Source organism: Amia ocellicauda, chromosome 5 (assembly GCF_036373705.1).
Source record: "Amia ocellicauda isolate fAmiCal2 chromosome 5, fAmiCal2.hap1, whole genome shotgun sequence".
NCBI classification, from domain to species: Eukaryota; Metazoa; Chordata; class Actinopteri; order Amiiformes; family Amiidae; genus Amia; species Amia ocellicauda.
Genome location: NC_089854.1, coordinates 27,683,855 through 27,711,131, shown reverse-complemented (window position 1 = coordinate 27,711,131; position 27,277 = coordinate 27,683,855). Strand labels below are relative to the sequence as shown.

Here is a 27,277-nt window from a genome sequence, read left to right as displayed (position 1 = left end):
GGTTCACAGATACCAAAACATTAAACCTATGGCTCTAAAAACACAAATAAAATACAAAAAAAGTATAACATAAGTTTCCATTCCTTCCTATTAAGCCTTTTTTGTTTTTCCAGGACATGTGAAATCATAAATACATACAGGCATGCCTTCGGTCGGAACAGAAAAAATCTTTTCCAGTGGTTTAATGTGAACCTTTGTTTACTTGGTCAGCGTACAAGACCTGGTAATTATTCCACTCAACAAATTAAAATTAACTATCTGTATATTTGTACCTGTATTGATGCAGTGACCTGAGTGCCTCTTTAATTAAGGAAAAACACTTTGCCACCACAGAAAAAAATAAAAGTACATTAACAATCTCTTGCTTTCATTGGAACATGTTTTGTTCATACTACCAACCTTCAGACCTCCAACCAAGAGTCAACTTGAATTGATTTTAAAATAAAGCAAAACTGAGATATTGACTTCAGCAAAATGAAAAAATTGAAAAGTTAAACATCAGTACTAGAGAGGACAAATATTAACCAAGTCTTTAGAGTAAAAACCTTAAATCGCTTAAAAAAAAAAAGCATTCTTCTATTATTTGGTATGAATTCCACATAAGACTATATATCTACTTTAAATATAATCTCAAGAATTTCAGACATTCCACAGGAACCAAACTGACAGACACACACTCTCGCATACATATCTACATACAGTGTATATGTCTTTTTTTTTTGTTTGTTTAAAGGTCAGATTTGGTGATTTTCCTCTTCGATATTTATCAAATGAAAGAGAAGGCTCATTCCTTTAGGGTTTAATTTCTTGCCAGCATTTTAAAATAAAAGACAAATATATTTCTTGGCTAGCGATTGTATTTGAAATAGGTTTCTTTGATTGGTAAAATACAGGGCTAATTAACTTAAGAAAGTGATATACTTTGGTTTTGGACTCCTGCTTTTCTTAAATGTCGGATCAAATATCCCAGGTGCCTTGCTGTCTGCCAGCCGTAACAAAATAAATGTTCTGTGTGGAAACAGTTTTTCGGCCTCCTTTTTCATAATTAGCTTTATAGATATTAGTATGCTTTAGGGATAAGAAATCATGAGGTCTAATAGACATTGGAATTCATATAGCCCTGTACAAATCAAATGCATTTTGATGCATGGTTTTAAACTTATTTTTTACTTTTGCAAGGCTCTGTTTGAACCAATTTTAAATACTTGTGGTGTCTCGTGCACATAAACATTAGGTTATGTTATTATTTTAAATGTTTGAAATGCTTTACCTATATACAAAATATAAGGTGTGAAATATTTTCTCATTTGTTGTAGGAGTCTTTTGTTAGAATTTTCTTTACATTTGCTTTCCTTTCCTTTCGTTCGTACATTATACGTTTGCACTTTTCAAATTTACCAGATTCACAAATAGTGTGGTTTGTCAAAGAGCAAACAGAGCACAGTAAGTAGTCCGATATAGAGAGCTTTTGTCTCACATGCTCCCACACTGAATAAGAAAAGGCCAATGCACCTACTTCCCATTAGATGTTTGCATCCTAGTCGCCTTGATTTCCTGTGATCTCCAGAGCATTGAATTTGTTGGCTATATTGTGTGTGGTCTGTGGTGTAAGCTACTGAGCACAATTAATGGATTGTTTTTTTTTTTTTCTTTTTGAAGGGAATTAAATATTCATGATCAGTCATGGTACTGAATAGAAAATTGTCCCGAGTTATTGTATCACGTAAATAAATACTCCTTACCTATGATTATGTTACAGATTTGCCATTTTGAAAGTTACAGTGCCTTAAGTAGCGATTATTTAAAAACAACCAGTATAGTGTAGCAAGGTTTTCCTTCAATATGTGTCACCTAAGCTTTGACACAACTTTTGCTGTTTGCAATATGTTGCTGTGTAATGAGATGGATCTTGACAGTCGTGGTTTGCCCTGACTGACATCATGTTTGGCGTAGGGAAACTTGTGGAGTTTTTCTTCTGGCGAAAAAAGACTGGGTCCTACAGAAGGGGGTCTCGGAAAAGCCAAAGCTACACCGTCACAGATTCCAGGTACATTGAGATTTGTGCATCGTCTCCTCTTCTGGAAATTTTAAAAAGGGCAGACATTGCTAAATAGTCGAAATGTAGAAAAAATTAAAATAAGAGAATTCCTATTGATCCTCTCTTGTTGTCATGGGGCAGAACATCTCATAGTAGTTTACAGATCTCAGTTAATGACATATTAATTTTGGGACACGTTTATGATTTGATTACCTCCAGAGAAGTCATTAGATGACAAATATTTTTTTCCGCATGGGTTCAGAAAAATGTAAGTTTATTTTTTTCACTCTCTTCTGTGTAGCCTAACTGAAACGAAGTACGTTATGTTGTAGACAAGATTCTTAACTCAAGTTGAAACATATCCTTTATTTTCTCTGCTTGCCATATTTATATTTGTATTTGTTGCGGTTTCTTTCCGGTAAAAGAGGAATAATAAACAGAAAGATCATCCTTGAATGTTCCCTCGTGGTTACTCCAATCAAATTTCTGTGACAGCTATTGAGAAAATTGAAGATGGTATAATATTTGAGGTGACAGATAAAATCAATGCATACTCAGATATAACAGGAATGTTTAATAGAAACAGCATGAAAATAACATGCATACAAACCATTTTCAATATGCAAATATACTAACTGTAAGCAAAGTGTTCCCTCCATGTTTAAAATTTTGATATAATGATGGAAGCATTTCCAGTCAGCAATTTTATTTAAGTTTTTATTTAATTAAAAGCAACCTCAGAGTCAAAAAGACTAATAAATAATTGAGCATTTTATCTTGACTTTCTTTATCTCAAAGTTTCTGTATTAGTTCAAAATGCCATCATGTTATATTTGGTAATGGTATAAAATGTCAGATTCTTAAGAAATGAAGCTGTCCTTTTTATTTTTAATTTCCAAATGATTTACATTGCTTCCTAAAGCATTTAATTTGTGTTTCAGAGTAAAACAATCACCATATTTGGGTAGCCAGTGTTTTATCATATACAATCTTATTTTTTTTGTTTTTTTTTAGTCACTTCCTATGTGTGCTTAAATATCAATGTAGTCTACAGCAAATATGTTGAGCATAAGTGTAGAAACAATAAACTCAACCCCAAAATATATATATACATTTATTTAATTTTAGATGTAATTAAATGGGATTGAGAACTGGCTAGTATGACATCTGTCGTGTGCTCTCTATGTGTGATTGTTTTGCCTCTTAATGATAGCTGTTGAACGGTACAGAACAATTATCATGCTTGAACCCTTGCTTTATATAAACTCACCTCATTAAGTAGAAGGCAGAAGGAGGAAAATGCAATAATAAAATAAAAAACTGTTTTCATTTATTGTTGTGGTTGAATAAGGCCAGGCAATTTACAAGGCTGGAGAGTGTGGTGGCTTTGCTTTCCTGGGCATTTATTGGACTCCTGTATAAATAATATCAGTAAAATTCAAACCACATGGAGTCTGGCTCATGTTGTTGTTTTTAATATGGATTAGCTTGCAGTTCTTCACCGTGCATTGTCAGGGCTAATGTAGGTTCTCTCTTAAAGGTCTTAACAGTACCCATTCAGAGGAATTTAAAAGTCATTACCTGGTGGTCGATTTGTCTTGGAGTATATGAAGGTCCCATGTTGCATTTAATAAGTTTGAAAAGTGAAGATGATTTCTTTCATGGGCCTTGGTCATCCACTTAGACTGTCATTTTTTGTGATGGGCGCACAGACTTGAACACCTACCCCAGGGAAACGGTAATTTGCTTGTAAAATGTTGCTCTGCTTGCCTTTGTGAGTTGTGTCTCTCTGAATTACATTAAATATTAATACACAGTTCTAGATAGCTTGGTATTATTTGTTTAATGATTAAAATGACTTTCTCTTTCTCTCCCTCTAGACTCCCGTAAGACCTTTCAAATATTATTTATCCCTTCAGCGTGGTTGTTTTAGATGTAGTAATCCCCATAATTTAAAATTCATTTCATATACAAATGTGGCGGCTTATTATGAGTTTGATAAAGGTAATTGGTTATATTTTATAAATAACTTGTCTTAATAATAATGGAAGATTATCTCTTCTTTGTGGTTTATATTGCTTCCATGTACATCCCAATTGTTAAAATGGATCTATTTGTGCTAGTAACATAGTTTGACAGGTCATAAATCTTTTACAAATGAAAAAATATAAAAATGTTTTTTTCTGTTGGTGTTCATTGCATCTGTACAGTTCTTGTCTAAACTCAAGAAAATTACATATGTCTTAAGCAAATGCATGTTTATATAAATACAATGCCCACTAATATCAAACGTTCGCCAAACTGAAACACAACACTGACCTTGCATAGATAGATGGCATAGCTGGTTACATTTATTTTCAGTAATTCAAAAATACAATTATTCAAATCCACAAAGTCAGTCAAAAATTAAACAAAGCACATTATCCTGCAGTCAGACTACCCCCCCAAATAAAGTGGAGATAAATTTAGCTTCATTATTAAAAAAATAAATAAATAGAGAAAATGTTAAAAATAAAAATAAATATAATGGGTCTAAAATGTTCCAGAAGTGAAAGTTCAGAGGAAGTTGGTAATAAAGAGTATGCCCAGAGACGGAGACCCATGCCCTGAAGAGGGTCACATGTTTCCAGTGGTTGGGGAGAGAGTTTGCTAGTTTACTAAGCCAGTCACATAAGGCAACAAGCCAACAGCAGCTCGATTTCTTGCTGGCCACGATGAATGTTGCTCCTGGGACCAGGCCTTAACATGGGCAGGAACTTCTCTAAATAAACTGACTCACTGTGCACCGACACTGACCCTCACACACGCACAACATTGTTTTTTCAGGCCTCTGGAAAGAAAAGCACCAGTGCTGGTGAAGTGTCAGTCCCTGCCAATCCCCACAGTGCCAGGGTCCCCCTCTGCAGAGTCTCCACGAGGCCCTGGCCAAGATAGCGTCATTGTGAGGAAGCGTCGCCGCCTGCCACCCAACCCAGGAGGCCTCCACTGGAACACTGCAGGTACCCAATCTGCCCTGCTTCTCTCAGACACTGTCATTTATGCCCCGTTTCCACTGGCGGACGCTCCGGCCCCGGACGCTTAAACGGGTGTTTCTACTGGCTGAGCGTCCGGACGTGTCCGTGTTTAGTGCCGGTTAACTTGCTGGTGCTGGACGTGTCCGTAAGCGTCCGTCCCCACTGAGGACATGATTCACTATCAGAGCGGAGGTGTGTGTTTGACTTGTACAGGGAAGAGATCAGATACATTGTGTCGGAAGATATAATCTCAAGTGCCGAGTGCGATCACGAAGATGGAGTGAAATCCACGTACAGAAACAATGAAATGTTTTACTGCTTACAGTTAATATCCGAGTGCATTAAACACTTGGATTTCACAGGACCGGTGCAGTGCCTGACTAGTTAAAATAAACTGAAGGATAATAATCGGATCGGTAGCAGCCGATGTTATTAATATTGTATGAGCAGCTGGACGGTGTTTCAGGCTGTGTTGTGTGAATGTGTGCAGGACAATCCGCAGACAGTCAGTGTGAAGGGAACACGATTCAGTTAACATGCCCATTTACAAGTTAAATTAATGAATAAATAAATACAGCAGATCTGGGTTTCCCTCTAAAACATTAAGAACTGGTTTAATAAATACATCCATAAACACCATGACTGAAACGTGCACACTTTAAATTATAACCTGCTATATTGTAGCTGGATGAATAATCGTGAAACGTGTGTATTTTGTTTCAACTGTAACTTGCCCATTAAGGGCGTCTGCTAAGTAAATTATAAATAATACGGCAAAAAGTATCGTTTGCAGTTACAAATCTGCAGAAAGAGTAATAAGTTAAGGGAGTCACGTTGTGCCGTTTAAAATGCATATATACTAGCACAAATGATGACGATAATAATAACAATACATATTTGCTATTTATTGTTGCACATGGAAACATATTCTTATGGGAACATGCTTATCTGAATATAATGTTGTCTACACGTTTAGCTCTTCCTAATATCCCTGAACAGAAACATGTATTTATTACGCTATTACAATCATGTAAAGCAGAAAGAATAAAACAGACACACAAGTCCTCTCCTCGTCAGGCTGTGTCGCTCGTAGTGTTTCCTGTCTCTGTATATCAACCAGACTAGGAAGAAAAAGAGATGCCTAGAGAAGCTGGGCATCAAACATCAGACACAGTCTGGACTTATACCCGGTGAGCAAGCATGGCCTCCCAGATTACAATGTACAAAAAACAAAACAGATCAGGGCACTTGAACAAGAATCCAATCAAGCACTATCGAGCTGAATGATAAGTAAAAAAAAAAAAAAAAAAAAAAGTGATTTATATCTCTCTCTATATAATATAACTAGGTGGTAGAATGGTATGCTTCAGGGTCTGAATATGTCAACTGTTTGGGATTTCATTTACACCACGGTATAAAATCTGCTTTCCAAGTTTAGTGTTAAAATTGTAAAACAGTCAAAAGAACACCAATATTACAAATAAAAGGAGTTTGTCATGGTTTGTTTGAGGCAGTTTGGCTTATACAGAAGTAGGCTCTAAAAGTATTAGACACTAATGAGATGGCAGTGAAGCCCTGTATGAAATTGCACACATTTGTTCCCCGAATTGCCACAGGTACTCAATTTAATTGCAAGTCCAGAGAGGTGTACCAACATGTAAACCAGGGAAAGAAATCAACAGAAGCAGGTGCAGCACAGCCAAGTTTCAGTCTATTATGTCCGACACATGGTTCTAATATTAATGACACCATTTGCCAAACCCTGATAAACCCAAACTGAGGAGAGAGAGATTTAAATTCCATAATAACATAATAAGGATTTTGTTGAAATCCCTTCTTGTGGTTGCTGTGCTCATTTACTTTGTCTTCAAACTTTATGTGCAGGGTCAAGGAGTGTTTTTGTGTTATTTTCAGATTCAGACAATAGCAGGCTAGATCAAGAATTAAGTGGCCAAGAGATCTCCAAGTTGTCGGTCTACCACTGCAAAGGATTCTGTGTGTTTGGCCATGTGGCCACTCTTATATGGGAAGATGTCTTATCACCGCATTTTCCATTAATAGCTTTCACATTGCCTCAAAATGTTTTCATAGCTCTAAGCTCTGTGAAGACATCAATGTGTTTTAATCAGTTTGTTTCTTTTTGATACATTCCGGATGCCAGTTGGCAGCTTGTTTGCTGTCCATTACAACAATTAGTATTTCCTGCATGTGCTGTCTTGTTTTTCTGGCTACATTTCCTTTTGCACTGAGGGTCTCAGCTTCTGGTGTTTGTGTGTTTGGGGAATTAAATGGTTTACCATCTCTATTTTCTCCCTTCACCTCTTTACTTTGTCTCTTACTCTTTTTTTCCATAGTTCTATGCTCATCGTGTATGAGTTTGATAAAGTTTCTAAGTTACTTAATAAGAGTTTTGGACCTTTTAGGCTTGTGTCCCCACGTAATCTCCCACAACCTCTTATAAATGTTATTTTAATGGCAATACCCTTTGCTCTTGACTTTTCAGACCACTAATAGCTTGAGACATCAACACTTTGCAGTCTGATATCTTGCTTCTTTTATTAGTCATGGGAGTAAATTTAACCTGCTGCAATACACTTATTTATTGTTATGTAATGCTGACTGAAGATCATCCTTGAATTTGGCCTCTCCTGCTCAAAGACAAGAATGAAATCATTGTTATATATACTGTTTGTATTCATTTATATAGATGCCCTGTAATCTGTGAAAAGTATATATATGTTTATAAAGATGAAATGGAAACTGACAGATACTCATGTTCACTTTGCACAGTAATACAACCACAATTTCATGGTTGACTACATCTCCAAATGATTTTGCGTTTCTGATAATGTTCTGTGAGGAATACTGGGAGATATGGCAGCAGTATGCATAAGGGAACAAAGGAGCAATGGTGTGTAATCTAGTGAGGCAGGTACATTTATAAATTAAAATACCTTCTCCCATTTCATTTTTGTTTAACAAAATAACAAAACTAACAATACTATATATTGTAGCACTGTCGGGGGGGTCACCTAAAAATAGGCGCTCTAGGGAAACAGTAGGGATTTATTATAGACTGAATGTGGTGACATACAGAAACTGAACGAAAACCCAAACAAAAGCCTAATGGACACATCAAGGAAATGGTCCACATCACAATCCCAGAATCAGTTTCTCCATCCTCTTTTTTTTTTTTCTTGTCTGTCGCACTCTGTGACTTCTCTTCTTCTCTTTCCTACACTTCCCCCAACCCAAAGGTGGGCCACCTTCCTTTCTTTATGTAGGAGCCTGGCCAATAATTGATAAAGTGAAGTGTAGATGGATGTTTTTAGTTTTTTAATGCATTTCAATTCCAGGCTAAAAGACAACAAAAGGTTGCAGACTTTCTATAGGCACTGTATATATAAGTAAACACACAATCTGATACAATCAATACAATCACACACCACTTTCCTGTTCCAGCATGTCTTAGAGATATAATGAATTGGTTTAATTTCAAATTTTTAGCTGTTCGTGCTTTGCAGCTTCAAGTTGGCAAGGTTTCAGTTCATCTACTACCAAATGATCACAAAAAAGATTAAGCAGAGGCTGAAGCTGATTTTGCGAAATCCATCTTATTTATTGCTGAGAATGCATCCGCCTGCATTCAACACTCTGCTCAGCAAGCATTAAGATATACAGCCACCACGTACTGTCTCAATTTATGTGCTTTGGGTTGCATACTAATGCTTGTATGATATCAAATACCAATCTTATATAATTTACATAATCTTCTCAACACCCATGCCAGGCGGAAAAGAGCTATTGGGCCCTTTTTGATTTTCTCTAGTTATTGGAATCAGACCACAGCAGTGTGAGTCCCTGTTGCTGATCTTGTGCTGTATTACTGAAACTACAGGTGTAAACAAGCAGTACATTAAACTATACATTCAAATGCTTCTCTCAACAGTTTGTTTTCACTCCAGCCTTCTGCTCTTCATGTGTCTTCAATTACCTTACTGAAGCACATGACTTCTTAATTGAAAGTGGGAGATAATTAATTGAATTAAAACTGAATTTGATGATATGATTGCTAATATATGTGTTATCTAAAGTGTCTGACTACAATACCTCTTCACACCTGCCTTTGTTTAATGTTAAAAAGTTACATGTTGTATTTGGAAATACAAGTACAGACGATTTCATTTAAAAATTGTGATAAAGAAACAAATTTGTAAAGTGGAGCAAAATGTAATGCAATTCACATGAAGTGTAGGCTTATAGAAGAATACTAGTGAATACAGAACAGTAAAATTAAGAACAGTAGTGGAATCAGGTAATAAGAGTTGAATATTTAAAACAAGGAGTATTAACAAAATGTGGAAATGTTACTTGACAGTACTGACCTTGAAGAGAGACATATGTACTCAATCCACTCAGGGTTTGACATTACGTTTTTGAGAACTAAGCCTTTTGTAAAACAATCTTTTGGACTTGTCACTTGAAATGCGTTTATGCTTAATTAACCATTTCTAGATACTGCAATCAAAGGTGCCTTCAGTAAATAAAGTGCTACATCATTTTATTTCTTACAGTTACTGTAAATTAGTCATAAGTGTCGGTTATGAGATGCCATGACCGGCAGGCAATGCTAATGACAGTAATAACAGCCTGAAAGTCAAATGTTTTATATAGCATAATAAACAATTCATTTGTCAAAGCTGTTCCCTAAATGATCCTGGAACAGAATGCGCAATGTAATGAGGAAATAAGTTGGCTGTTTAATTTCCCCTCAGAGGAAGGGACATTAAAATTCTCTGGGTGGGTGAAACAGGAAACCAATTTTATCATTAAACTCCGCTATGGGAAATGTGAAGTATAACGGAAGCGGATTAATTAAAGAGTTCAGATTTGTATTCTTTATTTTTTCTAAACTAACTTCTACAAATACTCTTTCAAACTGAATGACTTTTTGGATCTATAAACTGACATCATAAGCTTGAATCCCCTTCAGTGAACTAAATGAGTGTTAACGTAATGTGGAAGACATCTTGGAATTGGGCTGCAATTCCAGACTCTTCTGGAAGCGTGGCATTTTCATTTTTGGATCTGTTCATCACGTCAAAGTCCATCCACAGTTCTCAAACACTCTTTTTTGTAATGTAACATAATTATGGGAAAGGAGCTGTATAACGGTGAAATTTAATTCGAGTTTAATGTGAAGGAAGGGATAGTATTACTGTTTAGTTGATTCTTAGAGTAATATTTAAATACTTTATTTAAGGTGGACACATTTTGTGAAGGGTTAGTTTGCTCAGTAAATCTAGACTTCTGTTAGGTTTAAGACAGGTCCTGGTGTATTGTAGTTTTTTGCTTGTGTTGTTTCATTTTCATATTCAAAATCAGCAATAGGAGCAGAGCACAACCTCGTGGCAAATCTCTTCTTCCACAGTTGTCTGTATCAGTGCATCAGATTAGTATTACAATCATATTTTAATTAAACCGAGCCCTGAGGAGACCTGACAGGATGATTTTATCTGCCTTTCCGGTGAATGAATAAACAAGGAAGACTATTGTCTGTTCTCACCTACACAAATACACACTGATACAGTGCGAGGGCATCTTTCAGAACACTGCGGCATCTGTCTCCTGAAGGAAGAGTTTCAAGATAGCCCCAAATCTGCCTGTCTACATCCTCTTACAACGTATAATAAAATGCTGGACAAATGATGTTGTCCCCTGTGGTAAGTATATATTTATTCTTCTTCCCATTAATATGGGTCATTGAGACAACACTGAACCCTGAAGTTACACACCTAATAAAGCAGTTACCTCATAGGACTACTTTATTAACTTATATAAGTTATTAAGTTATTGTTTTTTGTTGTAATTATGCAGTTAATCCCTATTGCCTATTTGCTTGAACTGTAATGCTAGCAGATAGGTTACAGTATTGCACATTACTAGAAAGAGCAACAGTTGGTTACCAGTGGTGTTTTTAACTGGTGTTAAAGCAATGGGCATTTAGTATACTACAGAGCTGAAAACATGTCACCGTTTATCGAGCTCTAAAAACTGTGATATTAAAGGAATTTGGTATAACTGTATGGTTTGCAGTTAAGGAGGATGGTCTGCAGTCAGCAACCCCAGCATAGGATTAATATAGAGTTTAACAACAACAAATCAATATGTTATCAAATGGGACTGTCATCTACTGTAAACAGACTGTGTTTTGTATCTGTCTGGGGCTGTCTGGGGCTGGAGGATTGTTTTCAAGTGCTAAATAAATGATCAAGGTGCCACTGCAGTTCCTTTTCCTGCCGGCTATGTTATGAACAACGACACAGCTATACAAAAAAAAAAAAAAAAACTCCAGAGAATTACTTGTGTGAACTCCCATTTATTTTATTCACTGTTTGACAGTAATTACCCTGTTTTCCCACAAGGGTAATGTTACAGTATTCTGTCTTTTAAAAGCTGTAACTCACAGTAATACTATTTACCTTTCCCCTGCACTGCACTGTACATAGGGCTAATTCTGGCTCAATGATAGTGAGAAAACACCCCAAAAATGTGCACCTTCGTTATGCAAAGTTTACATTGCACCTTAGGAAAAAGCTACACTAATTAATTTATTTACTAATTGAACTATTGCTTGGCAACACAGAAGCCAGATCTGTGGCATCTCCAGCAGGTATTATTTCTGTGAACTGTTGAGGTCAGGTGATGTGACTTGTCCTTTCCTGCAGCTCATGATGAATGTATATACCTCTAGGCAGCAAGGCTCTGGATTCTAGAGCGGAGGGTCGTGGGTTCGATTCCACATGGGGGACACTGCTGTTGTACCCTTGAGCAAGGTGATTGCTCCTGTAAAAACCAAGCTGTGTAAATGTGTAATTGAATGTAAAAGTAAGGTGATCTACCATATCAATTGTAAGTCGCCCTGGATAAGGGTGTCTGCTAAGAAATATAATAATAACATGCACTGAAATAAAGGTGAAAGAGATAATACAGGGTGGACAAGAATGTGTGCTTGTGTAGTGCTGTTTTTACCTTATTTCTGTTTATTATTATTATTATTATTATTATTATTATTATTATTATTTGACTGTAAAGAAGCTTGTAGGACCGATACATAGCAAAACTTAATGATAAGTGTATGTTTCTTTTTGTGTGTTTTGTAAGGAAAAACTACATATTAAAAGGCGTAGCTTGATAGCACATGCAGTGAAAGGGAACAGAGAGGTGTGGTGCCGCCCGATTCTTTGTTCATAAAATAAATTATGGCATAATGGAATTGCTTTGAAATGTCGCCTGCGAGGTCAGCTCAGAATTGGATGCAAAGGGCTTGAAATGGCAGTTCTCCATTCATTCAAATTGTTGACGACTCCTATTTCACTATGCACATGGAAGCTGTGATGCTGATGCTAGGAGAACTGATGTGTATACATTTTAAAACTGTGATGTCAAAATATATATACTTTCCACCCCCCTTCCCTTCCGCCCTCATAAAGTTTGACGCCATGCGAAAGCAGCAGCAAAAGTTGTCTCCTATTCTGCCATTATGTACACATTGCATGGATGCAGAGCATGAAAGTACATGGATTAAGGCATCAGCCAAATGTAAGAAATAAATCAAATGTGGCTATCCCGCTGTGAATGGTTTGGGCTCTGTTTCAATAGCAAAGGGTAATGTGGCTGTGAAATAACATTATAAAGTTACTCATTTTTGTTGCACGAGCTGGATTCATATTACGATCAGAACAGCGAAGATAGTTTTATATTTCTACTGTACTTTGAATGTTTTTTAATCCCCATGAGTTTTAAATATGCTCTCCATAGTTCCTTGAAATTCTAAAAGCACAACTGTTGGCTGCTTTAGTACATTTAGTTTGAATATTTTTTAATAGTTTTAATACATCTCCACCACATTTTTGTGACTTCTTAATGTCCCTACTGGCATTTTCATCTCTTTCAACTCTTTGAACAGGCTAAATACTTTTCATACTTTCGCAACACAAAACCTTCAAGGTACTGAAACGTTTTGATGTAGAGTATTCAAACTGGTGAGGTGGAATCCGATGGACATGATTGTCAGTGAAGCAAACCAATCATAAGAATGAAAATTGAGTAGAGGATATGTCAAAATTCAACTGACCCTGAATGGTTTTGTACATATTTTAAAAACCCATAGTCATTCCAGAAATGCCTAGGTTAATATGGAATTAAAATCAATGCCTAAATTGTTTTGGAAATGAAAAACGTTTACCCTAAAATACCTTCCAAACTTTACCAATTTCACTGTTAAGTAATAGAGTGCATCTGTCGCTAGAGAGAACCAACAATTATATCATGACCAAGCTGACTTCGATCCAAGAGCTGTGTGTTTGAAAATCGTAACTCTGTTACCTCAGCCTGAGGCAGAAGTGTAAATAAATCATAAATGACTTGAGTGATGGAGCAGGAATAATACATACCAACAATTGCTGGAGCACAAAAGCCTGTTCAGATTAGTATATTTTTCATTACAGGGAAAAGTAGGTTCAGCAAACAGCTTTGAAAAATTGTTAAACAGTTACAGCTCTGCTACTCCCAGGGTTTTTCTGTAGTACTATGTGCCAGAGTAGTGGTTTCATTCCAACTTAACTCTTAATTACCAAGGCTTACGGAATTCCTAATTGAACTATTTTAGTAATCAGGTCCTTTTTAAACTGATTTCTGCACTCGGAAATAATCTACTTTTGATGCATTATTGCCAAGGAATTCAAAAAATAGAATGCTATTTCGTCTGTTCTGATTAGTAAATGTTTCTCCCCTCCAGCTATCAAGATGACTCTAATAGGTTACCAATTAATTCCCAGACACAGGTGGGAATTATACACAATCTAACATTCCCATAATAAGATCTTTGTTTTTCATTGTCCCAATTGCTTAACTGATCACTGAAAAAGTTCACCTGAATGAGCAGAGCTCTGAAAGCTTGGATTACAATAAAGGGACCATCAGTGACCCCTATGCAGCTTTTTTAATATATAAGTTTATATAAGTATAAACAGTTTTAGAAATAGGTGTAATCAAACAAATGGTGCAGCAAAAGGGTTAAATGAGTGTAATTAAGACTAATTAGTATGAAAATCAGAAAACACAGTAAGTAGGTCCCCAGGACAAGGATTGAGAGACTTTCTGTGAAAATACAAACAGGAATAGAACTCTTTGCTTAAGATCTAGAAACATTTGTGCAGTTACATTAATTATTAGTTAAATTAATAATTAGATGTGACTTGTTGTAGATTACATTGGATCAATAAATTAATTCATTGATAAAGCTTATTTATGTATGCATTTTTCAATGATGTGCTAAGATTTTTTTATGTGTTTATGATCTGTCTATAAACAATTTTTTCAGGTCTCTTTAGGGTTTTTTAATTACATAATTGAATTACTTTTTTTGGCAAATAACACAGTGGATCTTGTTCACGTAGGAGGCTCAAAGACATGGGTAAAGGTTTGGCATTTAAAGGGTTTTGCTTCAATATTAAACAAACAAACAATTGTTTGAAAGAAGGCTTGTGAGAACTCAGCCATTCCTCTCTCTCATATTGTATTCATTCAAGGATGGGCCTTTTGAAAAAAATATAAAAATAACAATGTCAATAACTATAAAACTAAACTTTTAACTTAAAATTAAAAAAGTAATTTTAATTTCTGACATTGCACTTGGTTCTATTTGATGTAATACAGAACAATGGGTAGTTTGCAAATTATGGCAGAGACATTTTTATAATAGAGCTAAACCTATTCACCTGTTTACACTGCATTGACTGGCTTCTGTGCAGCTAGCAGCATGCTGTCCATTTATCTGCGATCTGCTGCTCTGAGAGAGGGCGCTACAGTGCAAGAGCCCCAGCACATAACAGATAAGGCCATCTTGCATCGAGCACTGAAGCAATCACATGTTTTTCTGCTTGCGTTAGTCCATTTGTTCTTCATTCTGGTCTTATAGATAATTATCTTAAAAGTGCAGCTAGTTTCAACTGTCTCCTTATCTAATAACAGTCGCATTTGCTGTCTTTATGAAAACAACATCAGTCAATATAATATGCAAAGCTGGAGATACAATAGGCTGTACTCTATCCTGAGGTCAACTGCTGTACCTTTCTTGGAAATTGCAGATAAGTCTGGCTCTCCTATGACCAACACAAAAATGTGATTACAATTGGCAAATATCCAGATCACAAAAAATAGGTATTTAGCATGTCAAATGAGAAATAGTTCATAAGATGATTTATGATTAAACGATCTACACTCACCTAAAGGATTATTAGGAACACCTGTTCAATTTCTCATTAATGCAATTATCTAACCAACCAATCACATGGCAGTTGCTTCAATGCATTTAGGGGTGTGGTCCCGGTCAAGACAATCTCCTGAACTCCAAACTGAATGTCTGAATGGGAAAGAAAGGTGATTTAAGCAATTTTGAGCGTGGCATGGTTGTTGGTGCCAGACGGGCCGGTCTGAGTATTTCACAATCTGCTTAGTTACTGGGATTTTCACGCACAACCATTTCTAGGGTTTACAAAGAATGGTGTGAAAAGGGAAAAACATCCAGTATGCGGCAGTCCTGTGGGCGAAAATGCCTTGTTGATGCTAGAGGTCAGAGGAGAATGGGCCGACTGATTCAAGCTGATAGAAGAGCAACTTTGACTGAAATAACCACTCGTTACAACCGAGGTATGCAGCAAAGCATTTGTGAAGCCACAACACGTACAACCTTGAGGCGGATGGGCTACAACAGAAGACCCCACCGGGTACCACTCATCTCCACTACAAATAGGAAAAAGAGGCTACAATTTGCACAAGCTCACCAAAATTGGACAGTTGAAGACTGGAAAAATGTTGCCTGGTCTGATGAGTCTCGATTTCTGTTGAGACATTCAGATGGTAGAGTCAGAATTTGGCATAAACAGAATGAGAACATGGATCCTTCATGCCTTGTTACCACTGTGCAGGCTGCTGGTGGTGGTGTAATGGTGTGGGGGATGTTTTCTTGGCACACTTTAGGCCCCTTAGTGCCAATTGGGCATCGTGTAAATGCCACGGCCTACCTGAGCATTGTTTCTGACCATGTCCATCCCTTTATGACCACCATGTACCCATCCTCTGATGGCTACATCCAGCAGGATAATGCACCATGTCACAAAGGTCGAATCATTTCAAGTTGGTTTCTTGAACATGACAATGAGTTCACTGTACTAAACTGGCCCCCGCAGTCACCAGATCTCAACCCAATAGAGCATCTTTGGGATGTGGTGGAACGGGAGCTTCATGCCCTGGATGTGCATCCCACAAATCTCCATCAACTGCAAGATGCTATCCTATCAATATGGGCCAACATTTCTAAAGAATGCTTTCAGCACCTTGTTGAAGCAATGCCACGTAGAATTAAGGCGAAAAGGGGTCAAACACAGTATTAGTATGGTGTTCCTAATAATCCTTTAGGTGAGTGTACATTAAGAATGCCTAGTTTCGATGCTTTATTCATCAATCATAACTTGACTGTACTTGGCTTAATAGCTTGCCCACCTGCCATAAAATGTTTTAATTTATTTTGATACTGTAGCCATAATTCAAATGTGTATGAAAATGTTTGCCACCCACAATGCACTAACATTAACATCATAACGCAGATGAAAGGTTGTGAAGGAGTTTCACTTCAGTTAAAACTACCCTTTGTCTTAATAATTCCAGGTTTGGTGTGCAAACAGCTTTTGGGCTGTAGAACTGAAAGATGTAGAGAATACTAACAGGATACCTACTTAATAATAATGAGTAATTCTGTTAAAATCCCAGTGTGGAGCTTTTTACTTTTTATTGCAAACTTATCTTGCTAGACATGTGCCATTGGCTTCTGGGATATATTTAGTAAATCATTGTGACCAATTAAGAAGATAATACAGCTGGAGATCCTTTCGCTAGTCTCCAGCAGGAGACATGTCTGTTCTAGTGACAGTTGTAATAGGTAATAATAATAATATCAGTTGGAGTCCTGTTTTTACATAATGCAATCAGGTTGAATTCCTCATTTGCTGGGTGACTCATTAACAGTTTACCATTCATACTCATCATCCTAAAGTTAGAGGAGACATAGAGAAGCACTTGTCTGCTTCTCTTTTAAGTGGCTAACCTTGCAATGGTAATGTATTCTGCATCAGTGTGTGTCAGCAGTCTATTTTGAGTATTTATAGGCCCATGGAATGGGTGCTCATTATTGTATGTTTTTTTGGTTTAGTTTTCTGTTATGGGATACTGTGCTTTGAATCGCAAAAAGCTTATTCTTTCAAAATTAAGTGAAGGAACACTCGCAATTTTTTTAAAAAAGTGATTGTTTTATTCATTTTTCTTTTATGAATTATTATTTTACCCAGAGTTTCCAGTTTTTGCTCCACCATATTTCAAAATCCGGAACATTGGAATAGTTCACTCAGAATGAATCCAAACAATTTTGGAGAGAAGGCCGTGGTGTGAGAATGAGAAGCGAGAGGACATAACAACAGAGTAACATTCTAGGCTTCATTGATTGGTTTTGTTATTTTGTGATAAGTATCACCTATTTGTGATGGATTTAATGAGTGAGGTACATAACTATTGGCTATGTCCCTTGTACCTTTATATTGGATTATATTTATTGATGAGCTGACAGTGTGGTACCCAAAGGAATTACTGTGGAATAACTATGAAGGCTTGGCAAATAATACACCCAAGGAAAATATGTTATTAATGTGCTGATCTATAGAGTTGGCCACTGTGTGTTCCCAGCAGAGACACATTTATCAATACAAAATGCTGAATTTTCAGAGGGAAAATAAATAACAGGGCCTCGGCCTAATGATTTCCAAATACGGTGAAACTGCAAGGAGCAGTGTGTCTTTGAATCATGAAGTATAAGGAGTTATGCTACATTTAAAGAACAAAAGACACCAATGTACTTTTGTCTCAGCTGACTACAATCTGAGTTTGGTAAAAAAAAAACTGTGTCGTAGAAAATCATTTGGTTCAGTACTTTAGTATTTTAGTATTGAAGTGGTATGGCTATTGATATGGATTTAAGATCAGTAACCTTTTTGTTCTTCTTTCAGCATTCCAGAGCTTGGTAATTCATGCAATTATTTTTTAATGTAATAGGTCATAAAGCTAATTGAATTTAATCAGATTAATCAGAGTACTTTCTGTGTGGAAAGTTATTTTATCAATTAATCTAGCCCTTTTGGTTATTAAATAGTCATGTTGTGTCAATTCTCTGTATTTGGTATTTGGGCAGTTTTATTTTTATACAGTTTGAACACTGCTGTATTATTAACATTGTTTATATCTGATCAATAAACAAATATATTTTGCTTGGTCCCTGTAATGTTTTTACTTTACTTTACCTTCTACTTGTCTTTTGCAAAGAAATCAAAAGTGCATACCAAAGAGTGTCAGACTGAAAGCTTCGAGAAGGGTAACTTGATTTAAAAGTGATTAAAATGTTATGTCATTTAAAAAATAAATAAATAAATATAAATATAAATATATATATATATATTTTTTTTCTTTTCGTTTTTTTCCCTCAATAACTGCAGTAGTCTTTTTTCTACAGGAACTGAGAGAATGGAGTTGCCTTGAATTCTACCTTCAATGTCTGTATCTCTAGCTAGGCCTCTCACTGTGACTGTAACAGCATGCTACAGCAGTTGTCATAGAAACTGGCCTTTTCCCCCATTATGATTGGCCCTGTTCTGGTTTATTCTTTCGATTTCCTGTTTTTAATGAAATTAGGCAGGCAGTTAAGTACACTTGAAGAGAACAGAATGATCTTTTCTCTCCACTGGTATTGTCACAAACATATGACATTTTATTCTCTAGGCATACATCATCATCGCCCTCATAGAGACAAATTTCCTTCAGAAGTAATAGTCCACAATACTGCAGATAATTGTATCATTTTGTAAGAGATCTTTAATTACATACAAATAGGGCCCTACATTATAAAGCGTTACAACTTCAAATTGAAGCCTGAGTCACACCAGCAAGTCAAATATATATATATAAACTTTGTGAAGTATTGCAGTTCAAGACATAAATTATAAGAACATGAGAACATAAGAAAGTTTACAAATGAGAGGAGGCCATTCGACCCATCGTGCTCGTTTGGTGTCCATTAATAACTAAGTGATCCAAGGATCCTATTCACTATATTTTTGAATGTTCCCAGCTTGTCGGCTTCAACCACATTGCTGGGGAGTTTGTTCCAGATTGTGACAACTCTCTGTGTGAAGAAGTGTCTCCTGTTTTCCGTCTTGAATGCCTTGAAGCCCAATTTCCATTTGTATCCCAGGGTCCGTGTGTCTCTGCTGATCTGGAAAAGCTCCTCTGGTTTGATGTGGTCAATGCCTTTCATGATTTTGAAGACTTGGACGTATGCTCCTTTTTATGATGTGTGCCACATACATATGTTGTGAGCTGATGCAGTGTTTCATGAGCCTTTGGGATTCATATGCGGTTGTTGTTACCAATGAATGAGGTAACTCTAGGCAGGATGTTGAGAATCTGCTGTTACAAAACGTTTAACAGTTTGAAGGAGGAAGCTAAACTTGAAAAACCTGTCTTCCAATAGCGTTAACAGGCCAAAGTGATTTTTATTTATTATATTGTTGTCATTTCTGCCAAGCATTTACTTGCATAACAATGCATATGGATGCTGGTTTAAAATCCACAGGAAGCTGTACAATCCTTTTATTGGGAGTAATTTAGCACATTGGCCCACTAAATGAACAAGTCTGTTAGGCCGCTAGCACAGTAAATGTCTTCCACCTGACGACAAATAAAAATAGTAACTTTTTATTTTGAATACCAGCTTTTCTTTGACTTCACAGAGTTTGCAAATAGCCTATTCATTATCTGCAATTATAAAGCGGCTGCAGAGAACATACACAAAGCCTATTATAATAAAACCATTTGGAAATCTTAACAAAATAAATAAAATAAAGCTACACATAAAGGTCTTTCAGATGTGGGTGATTAAACTGACTTGATTTGCTCTGTTTGCTAGTATCTCCAGCACTTAAGGTTTTCGACTGATTTCAAGGGTTCCAGGAATTGACTGATTATGCAGAACAATACCGGATACTTCCTGTTTGATGACTTAATCAGAGAAAGGTAAACGCTTTGCCCTCGAGCCCTTAGTGCACAGTATTCTCAGCCCCCCAAGGGTGGCAATGGACAGCTTCATACATAAAGACTACTGAGGCCTGGCAAACCCTCAAATCCCTGAAAACGTAAAAAGTCCATTCAAATGGGTTTCTTTCTTTTCTTCGCTTGAAAATATGAAGCCCTGTTCTCTGTGTCTTGTTTTCTGCTCTACAGATTACAGATCCAGTAGTTGTGTAGCACAAAACAAACTGCAGGTATAATTACTCCTTCCTGCCATTCCAAAATCACGCACCTGCAGAGACGTTTGCCAGGTAACAGAGCCGCAATGAACACAACCAGCCCTGTAATTCTAAGATCTTGTTTCTACCCAATGCAGAACCCTGTTTTTATGCAGAACAGTTTACGCTAGAATCTGTAGCAAGATGTCCCAGCATTATTCACCTTGGCAGTAACAGCGAGTGAGATCACTATGGTAACAGGGATATAGAAGCAAGAACAGAAGTTAACATGAGGTTGGTTGGTGAGCTGCCTGTCAGATTGGGGACTGCTCATTGTTTGGAGTTATGCAATCGTAGCACATTAGAATGCATGCAAAGGTGAACCAGCTTAAGCATGGAGAAGATCAAGTGGCAACAGTTTTCATTTACAAAACAGACAGCTTCTGTAATAGTTTCTGTTATAATGTTTCAGCACCAATGCCATTTTGGTCTATAATATAGTTAATGCTGACAGCTTTTGATCTGTATTCCTAGCAACTACCAACCAAATTAAATCGATTAGTATAAAGCTATATTTCATGATTCACAGGAAAAGAGGGCTCTCACTGAGATATTTGTTGCTCTAACAGGTGCATTGCTGTAGCACCTGACTGCAATTAAATATTTCTATTCATTTTTAATGCAACCACATTAAACCTCTCTGTTGGTTCTCTGATAATTTCACGTTATCTATGTATTTTTATTAGTCAATAATAATAATAATAATAATGTGTTACCCGTAATATGCAAAACTTGCATTGATGTAGAAAGGTTAGATTAAGTTTACTATGAAACCTAGAAGTATGTTTTTGTTTTTAGTAATACAACAAGACGATATCCAAATTAACATACAAAGTGCAATTATGTTCATTTTTATTTCTTCAGAGACCTTGTCATGGTTTTCTGTTAAGATATTTGCCTGCAGTAGTTTAAAGAGCTTTACAGTAGAGGAAAATAATGACGAATCAGAAGACAGAAATTAATAAATATCAATAATATTAATTATTTGTAATTAAATATAATAATGTAAATCCAGATGTGTAAAAGAAAAATAAACATTGCTTGTCAGTTGCACAATCAATATGAATCTGAAAGAAAGATGCAATTCTCCTTTTAGCAGCGATGCTTAGTTCTTTTGAGTCTTTTCTTTTCAATTAGGTAATTGCTGGAACCCTTTCATTAAATTTTAATTGGTCCGTGCTTTAAGACGATAGTCATGCTGCTAAAGGCAAAAGGAGCTTTTCTGACCTGCAAGAGGAACTCAATCCATACCTGTCTGCTGCAGATGACAGCTGAGAACACACATCAGCCGGCACAATGAATACACTGAAACCTTATGCTGTGTTTTTTTTTTTTAATTCTTTCTTCTGAAGCAAGGCTAGAGGATCACAGCAGGCAAGCAGGAGAGTATTGTACATAATGACCTAAGATGATGAGCAATGTTGTAATTGGACGATACACTAATGAGCTGTATACCTTCGATACCTAGCTGCTTCAGTATATACAAAAATGTCCCTTGTATTTGTTTGCTTTTTAATTGGGCTGTTGATTGTCCTCCTGCTGCTTTGCATGGTTCTGCTTAACAAAATACTGGATCAAGTCTTACTGGGCCTTAAGTATTCTTTATATTTGTATATATATCGATATATGTATATACACAGATATACATATAGGGTCTGTGAGGCACAGATCTGTGCCTTTTCGGTTTTAAATGGTTTCATTTAATGCTTTTTTTGTTATGTTCTGCTGCATTAATCTCTCTGAAGCAGTCTATGCTGTTATGAAATGTGCATTGAGTACTTCTGTAGGGCTTCAACATAACTGCTGTGTTCATCCTGAATGCTGTTTAAATAAATAAATAAAATGTTCTAAAGTTTAAAATATAAAAGTGGGTAGATAACTGTTGTCATTCAATCACCTGTCATCTGGCTGACTTTTCATGTTTTTGCTTGCCTAAGTTTCCAATAATAAACTGCCAATTTAGCCAATCAAAACTGGGTGGTTTCAGGTGAACGTAGCCATGGCTACTCTAAGCTCGTGATGGTCAAACTAGTCACAGACGGCAAAGAAAAAAAGAGGTAAACATCTGATAAATTACATACCAAAATGCAAAATAAAAAAGTGGAATATCAAAATTAGTGACAGGAATTTTATTCTTGACATTTATGGTGTATCGAATTTGTTATTAACATGAAAAGTGTGTGACTAGAGGGGAGGTATCGCAAAAAATAATCAGACAGGCAACATATAAATAGTAAATATAGAAGCAATGTAGAGTTCACATGGGTGACATTTTATAATGTTGAATATTAGAAGTTGGTGATTTTAGATTGTACTGCCTGTTTCGGTTACATACTGTGTGAACTTGAATTAGTACAGGTGAGTTTATCTGGTTTATCTTGTGCTCCTACCCCTAGGTCTCGCACATAGCGCAGGCGCAGAGTTCAGTGCAATAATACAGCCAACCCCAAACACAAATAACAGTCAGAAAAAGTCCCCATATACCTTCTGAGCATTACTTGAATCCCATCTTTCACAATAACAACAGCATCCCGCTATTGGTCACAATGCTCAGTCCAAAGTTAAAGATGTTTTGGCTCATCACAATAACAATACTCACAGCATATACACTCACCTAAAGGATTATTAGGAACACCATACTAATACTGTGTTTGACCCCTTTTCGCCTTAATTCTATGTGGCATTGATTCAACAAGGTGCTGAAAGCATTCTTTAGAAATGTTGGCCCATATTGATAGGATAGCATCTTGCAGTTGATGGAGATTTGTGGGATGCACATCCAGGGCACGAAGCTCCCATTCCACCACATCCCAAAGATGCTCTATTGGGTTGAGATCTGGTGACTGTGGGGGCCAGTTTAGTACAGTGAACTCATTGTCATGTTCAAGAAACCAATTTGAAATGATTCGACCTTTGTGACATGGTGCACTATTGTGCTGGAAGTAGCCATCAGAGGATGGGTACATGGTGGTCATAAAGGGATGGACATGGTCAGAAACAATGCTCAGGTAGGCCGTGGCATTTAAACGATGCCCAATTGGCACTAAGGGGCCTAAAGTGTGCCAAGAAAACATCCCCCACACCATTACACCACCACCAGCCTGCACAGTGGTAACAAGGCATGATGGATCCATGTTCTCATTCTGTTTACGCCAAATTCTGACTCTACCATCTGAATGTCTCAACAGAAATCGAGACTCATCAGACCAGGCAACATTTTTCCAGTCTTCAACTGTCCAATTTTGGTGAGCTTGTGCAAATTGTAGCCTCTTTTTCCTATTTGTAGTGGAGATGAGTGGTACCCGGTGGGGTCTTCTGCTGTTGTAGCCCATCCGCCTCAAGGTTGTACGTGTTGTGGCTTCACAAATGCTTTGCTGCATACCTCGGTTGTAACGAGTGCTTATTTCAGTCAAAGTTGCTCTTCTATCAGCTTGAATCAGTCGGCCCATTCTCCTCTGACCTCTAGCATCAACAAGGCATTTTCGCCCACAGGACTGCCGCATACTGGATGTTTTTCCCTTTTCACACCATTCTTTGTAAACCCTAGAAATGGTTGTGCGTGAAAATCCCAGTAACTGAGCAGATTGTGAAATACTCAGACCGGCCCGTCTGGCACCAGCAACCATGCCACGCTCAAAATTGCTTAAATCACCTTTCTTTCCCATTCAGACATTCAGTTTGGAGTTCAGGAGATTGTCTTGACCAGGACCACACCCCTAAATGCATTGAAGCAACTGCCATGTGATTGGTTGGTTAAATAATTGCATTAATGAGAAATTGAACAGGTGTTCCTAATAATCCTTTAGGTGAGTGTATAGGCTAATTATTAGTAATCCTGACCAAGATACAATTGTAATATATTGGATTTGTTGTGTTAAAAACCTCCAGTTTCACATTGTCCGGTGCACACTTTTTTCTCGAAAGCTTAAGAATATAATACAATTTTCCGTTTAAGAAAATAATCATAATAATAAAGGATTAGTTTTTTTCAATGCATTTTTGTATCCCTTTTATAAACGGGATAACCAACTAGGAGCTGGTTGCATACTTAACTCCCAAGCAAGATTTGAAATCCACTCACTTCAAAACAACTTTCTAGTTAAAGCATGATGGGGGAACGTCGTTTTGAAGTTGATTTTAAGTCCTGCTTGGGAGTTAAGTCTAGATTATGGCTTTAATGCAACTGGCTTCTGGTCTTGTAGGTTCTGTTGTGTTAAATTAATTAATTTGTGACAAGAATATTGAATCTTGAATAGGTCAGCTGATGTAGTTGTTTAAAATTTGTTTATCGCTGATCATAATCAGGATGCAATCATAAATTAACATGACCACATGAAAAATGGCATATATGAAACGAGGTAGAAAATGTCATGCTGAAGTCAGTTGCAGCAATGAGGAACAAGAAGACAGTTGTAGTCCTCAGAAGTGATGTTCATGAACAAGCAGACAGAGTGATGTGGAAAAAGGACATGACATCAGGACATGACAGTAATAATGATAATGGTTTTGGGTATATTGTTTCTTCATAGTCAGATTTCTGAGATTTCAGTAATTTGAGTAATAATTTACATAAATGTGACTTTTTAAATTGTAGGCCTATATCTTATAAAATGTTCCAATTCAAATTTTGTATAACATATTATGCTTAACTTCAACCCCCCTTTTTAAAATTATAGGAAGGCTCAGATTAGGCATATTATTAGTTCAATTAAGTAATCGAGAGCTCAATTGGAATAAGAAGGAGAATGGGTAATTGGTCCTCCAGGATCAGGGTTGAGAACCACTGGCCTAGCTAAATGACATGTTTTTATTTTGTTTTAATTGTTAATTTTACTGTTGATGCAAAATTAAATTAAGTTTCTTTCTTCAAAAGGCTCACATTATTTGAATTATATACTGCAAGTGGTGTACTAATAGCATTGTTTAATTTAGGAACTTAAAGTAAAACTTGCAACATTGATATGATTAATATAATAATGATATACAGAAGTCAGAATCCAGCGTCAGATTTTGGTCATATACTGGGTGTATGTGAAAGTCGGAATTACGTCAGATTCTGATGTTGTAACAATGACATTATTGTAACGTCAATCCAACTTTCACCAAGATCTGACGTCTGATTCTGACGTCAATGCAATGTTATTCCAACTAACTGTGCCAGCTGGGAAACCTGGGGCAGGATTAAATAAAAAATGTTGGTGATGCGAGTCGCTCGCAGAAGCATTAGCGCATGTCTGCGAATGGAAATCGTGCTGCTAAACTATCGTGGTATTAAATCTGACCTGATTTGTGCCGCAAAATGACCTTCTTGCAGCAACTTTCTTGCACAGCGCGAGAGAATAAAACACAGCTTTCACAGCCACTACTACAACACTACACACTGTACTGAGACACACTTTCATGTTTAGTTAGATGCTTCTCTCTTCTAATTTGTAATGTAAATCCCATGATGTACAGTTGTGTAGTTTGCTATTAGCGGCTGGTTAAAGTTGTAGTTAATCCCGCCCAACAGTACAATGGGAGTGGTTACATTTTCACTGCATTAAATCAAGAAAATATCTGTGAGAAAACCTGAAAATGCTCTTGCAGGTCCTCGAAGTTGTTCAGTACTGTTTTACACCTGCTAGGCCAATTGGGTAGTTATGTTGAAACAGGTGGCTTAACACTGTACTTATTTATTTGGAGGGTTATGTCACTTATAATGTGCTTATATTACAAGTTATGTTCAGTGAGCTAAAACTACTCAAAACTTTTTTGCGCTCCACTATGACAGAAGAAATTGTTTATGGCGGTGCACCTGTACATAAGGACTCGCACTGATGTCTGTTGATGTTATTGATGAATTCAGTGTCACAACAGAGATTTGCATTCACACACAAACTCCTACATAGCGGCGAAACAGCTAATTTCCAATGAACAGTTCTTCCAATGAGAAATGTAACCACTATGAGTTTTGTAGTCAGTGTGTCACAATTTGTTTTTAATCTGCACCACTGCATATAACCCAGCTAAAACACAATGTTGGCACAGCGTTATAGAAATGTAATTCACCTTGTCACAACACTGGCAACGTTGTCTGTTAGCTGGGAAGTGGACGCTGAATAAAATATTTACATTGACCTATTATTCACCAAACCATTGATCGACCCGCTAATAGATAACGCATAGGTAAGGGTGTCTGCCAATAATAATAATAATAATAATAATAATAATAATACAAATAATAATAACTACACAGCTTTCATCAATGGCAGCTTCGGTTTTTATTTTATATTTTTTTCTTCTACTCATAGTTGTAACCGCTATGATGTATAGGCTTGTAGTTTTGTGTCAGGGGGGAGATTAATGCTGTGCATTTACAGCACGGAGCGCAGATGTGTTTCTCTGCTTTATTGACACATCGCTGCTTATCGCAGGACTGTCTTGCTCTACCGCTCTCTTCAATTTCAGACACTGTGATTGTAGTCCTGTGATGGACCCATTCCATCTTGGAAGCCACGCCAGCAAAACATGTCTCCCCCCTGTTCTCAGGTCCTCATATTTTAGATTTAATTGACGAGCTGAGCTGCGAGATTCCTTTCTGCGACTCTTCTGCAACTTCACGTTCACACCTTGCGAACATTTATGATTTAATCCTGCCCCTGGTGACACAACACATTTTGGAAACTGAATATTCATAATTTCCTTCTTAGAGCTCATCTACACAAAATTATAATTATATTCAAAATAAATCGAGCTTTTCTGTGGCAAACTGCACAACTAATCTGCTATTACTA

The 27,277-nt window shown here is 36.7% G+C and overlaps 1 protein-coding gene across 1 annotated transcript in view; it reads left to right on the top strand.

Annotated features, from left to right (window-relative positions):
* The window catches only part of LOC136750576 (ankyrin repeat and fibronectin type-III domain-containing protein 1-like), a 124,587-nt gene that overhangs the window by 17,254 nt on the left and 80,056 nt on the right, over positions 1-27,277 (top strand). Inside the window, exon 5 of the mRNA XM_066705715.1 lies at positions 4,865-5,037. Coding sequence (XP_066561812.1) covers positions 4,865-5,037 — 173 coding nt within the window. The remainder of the gene's footprint in view (positions 1-4,864; positions 5,038-27,277) is intronic.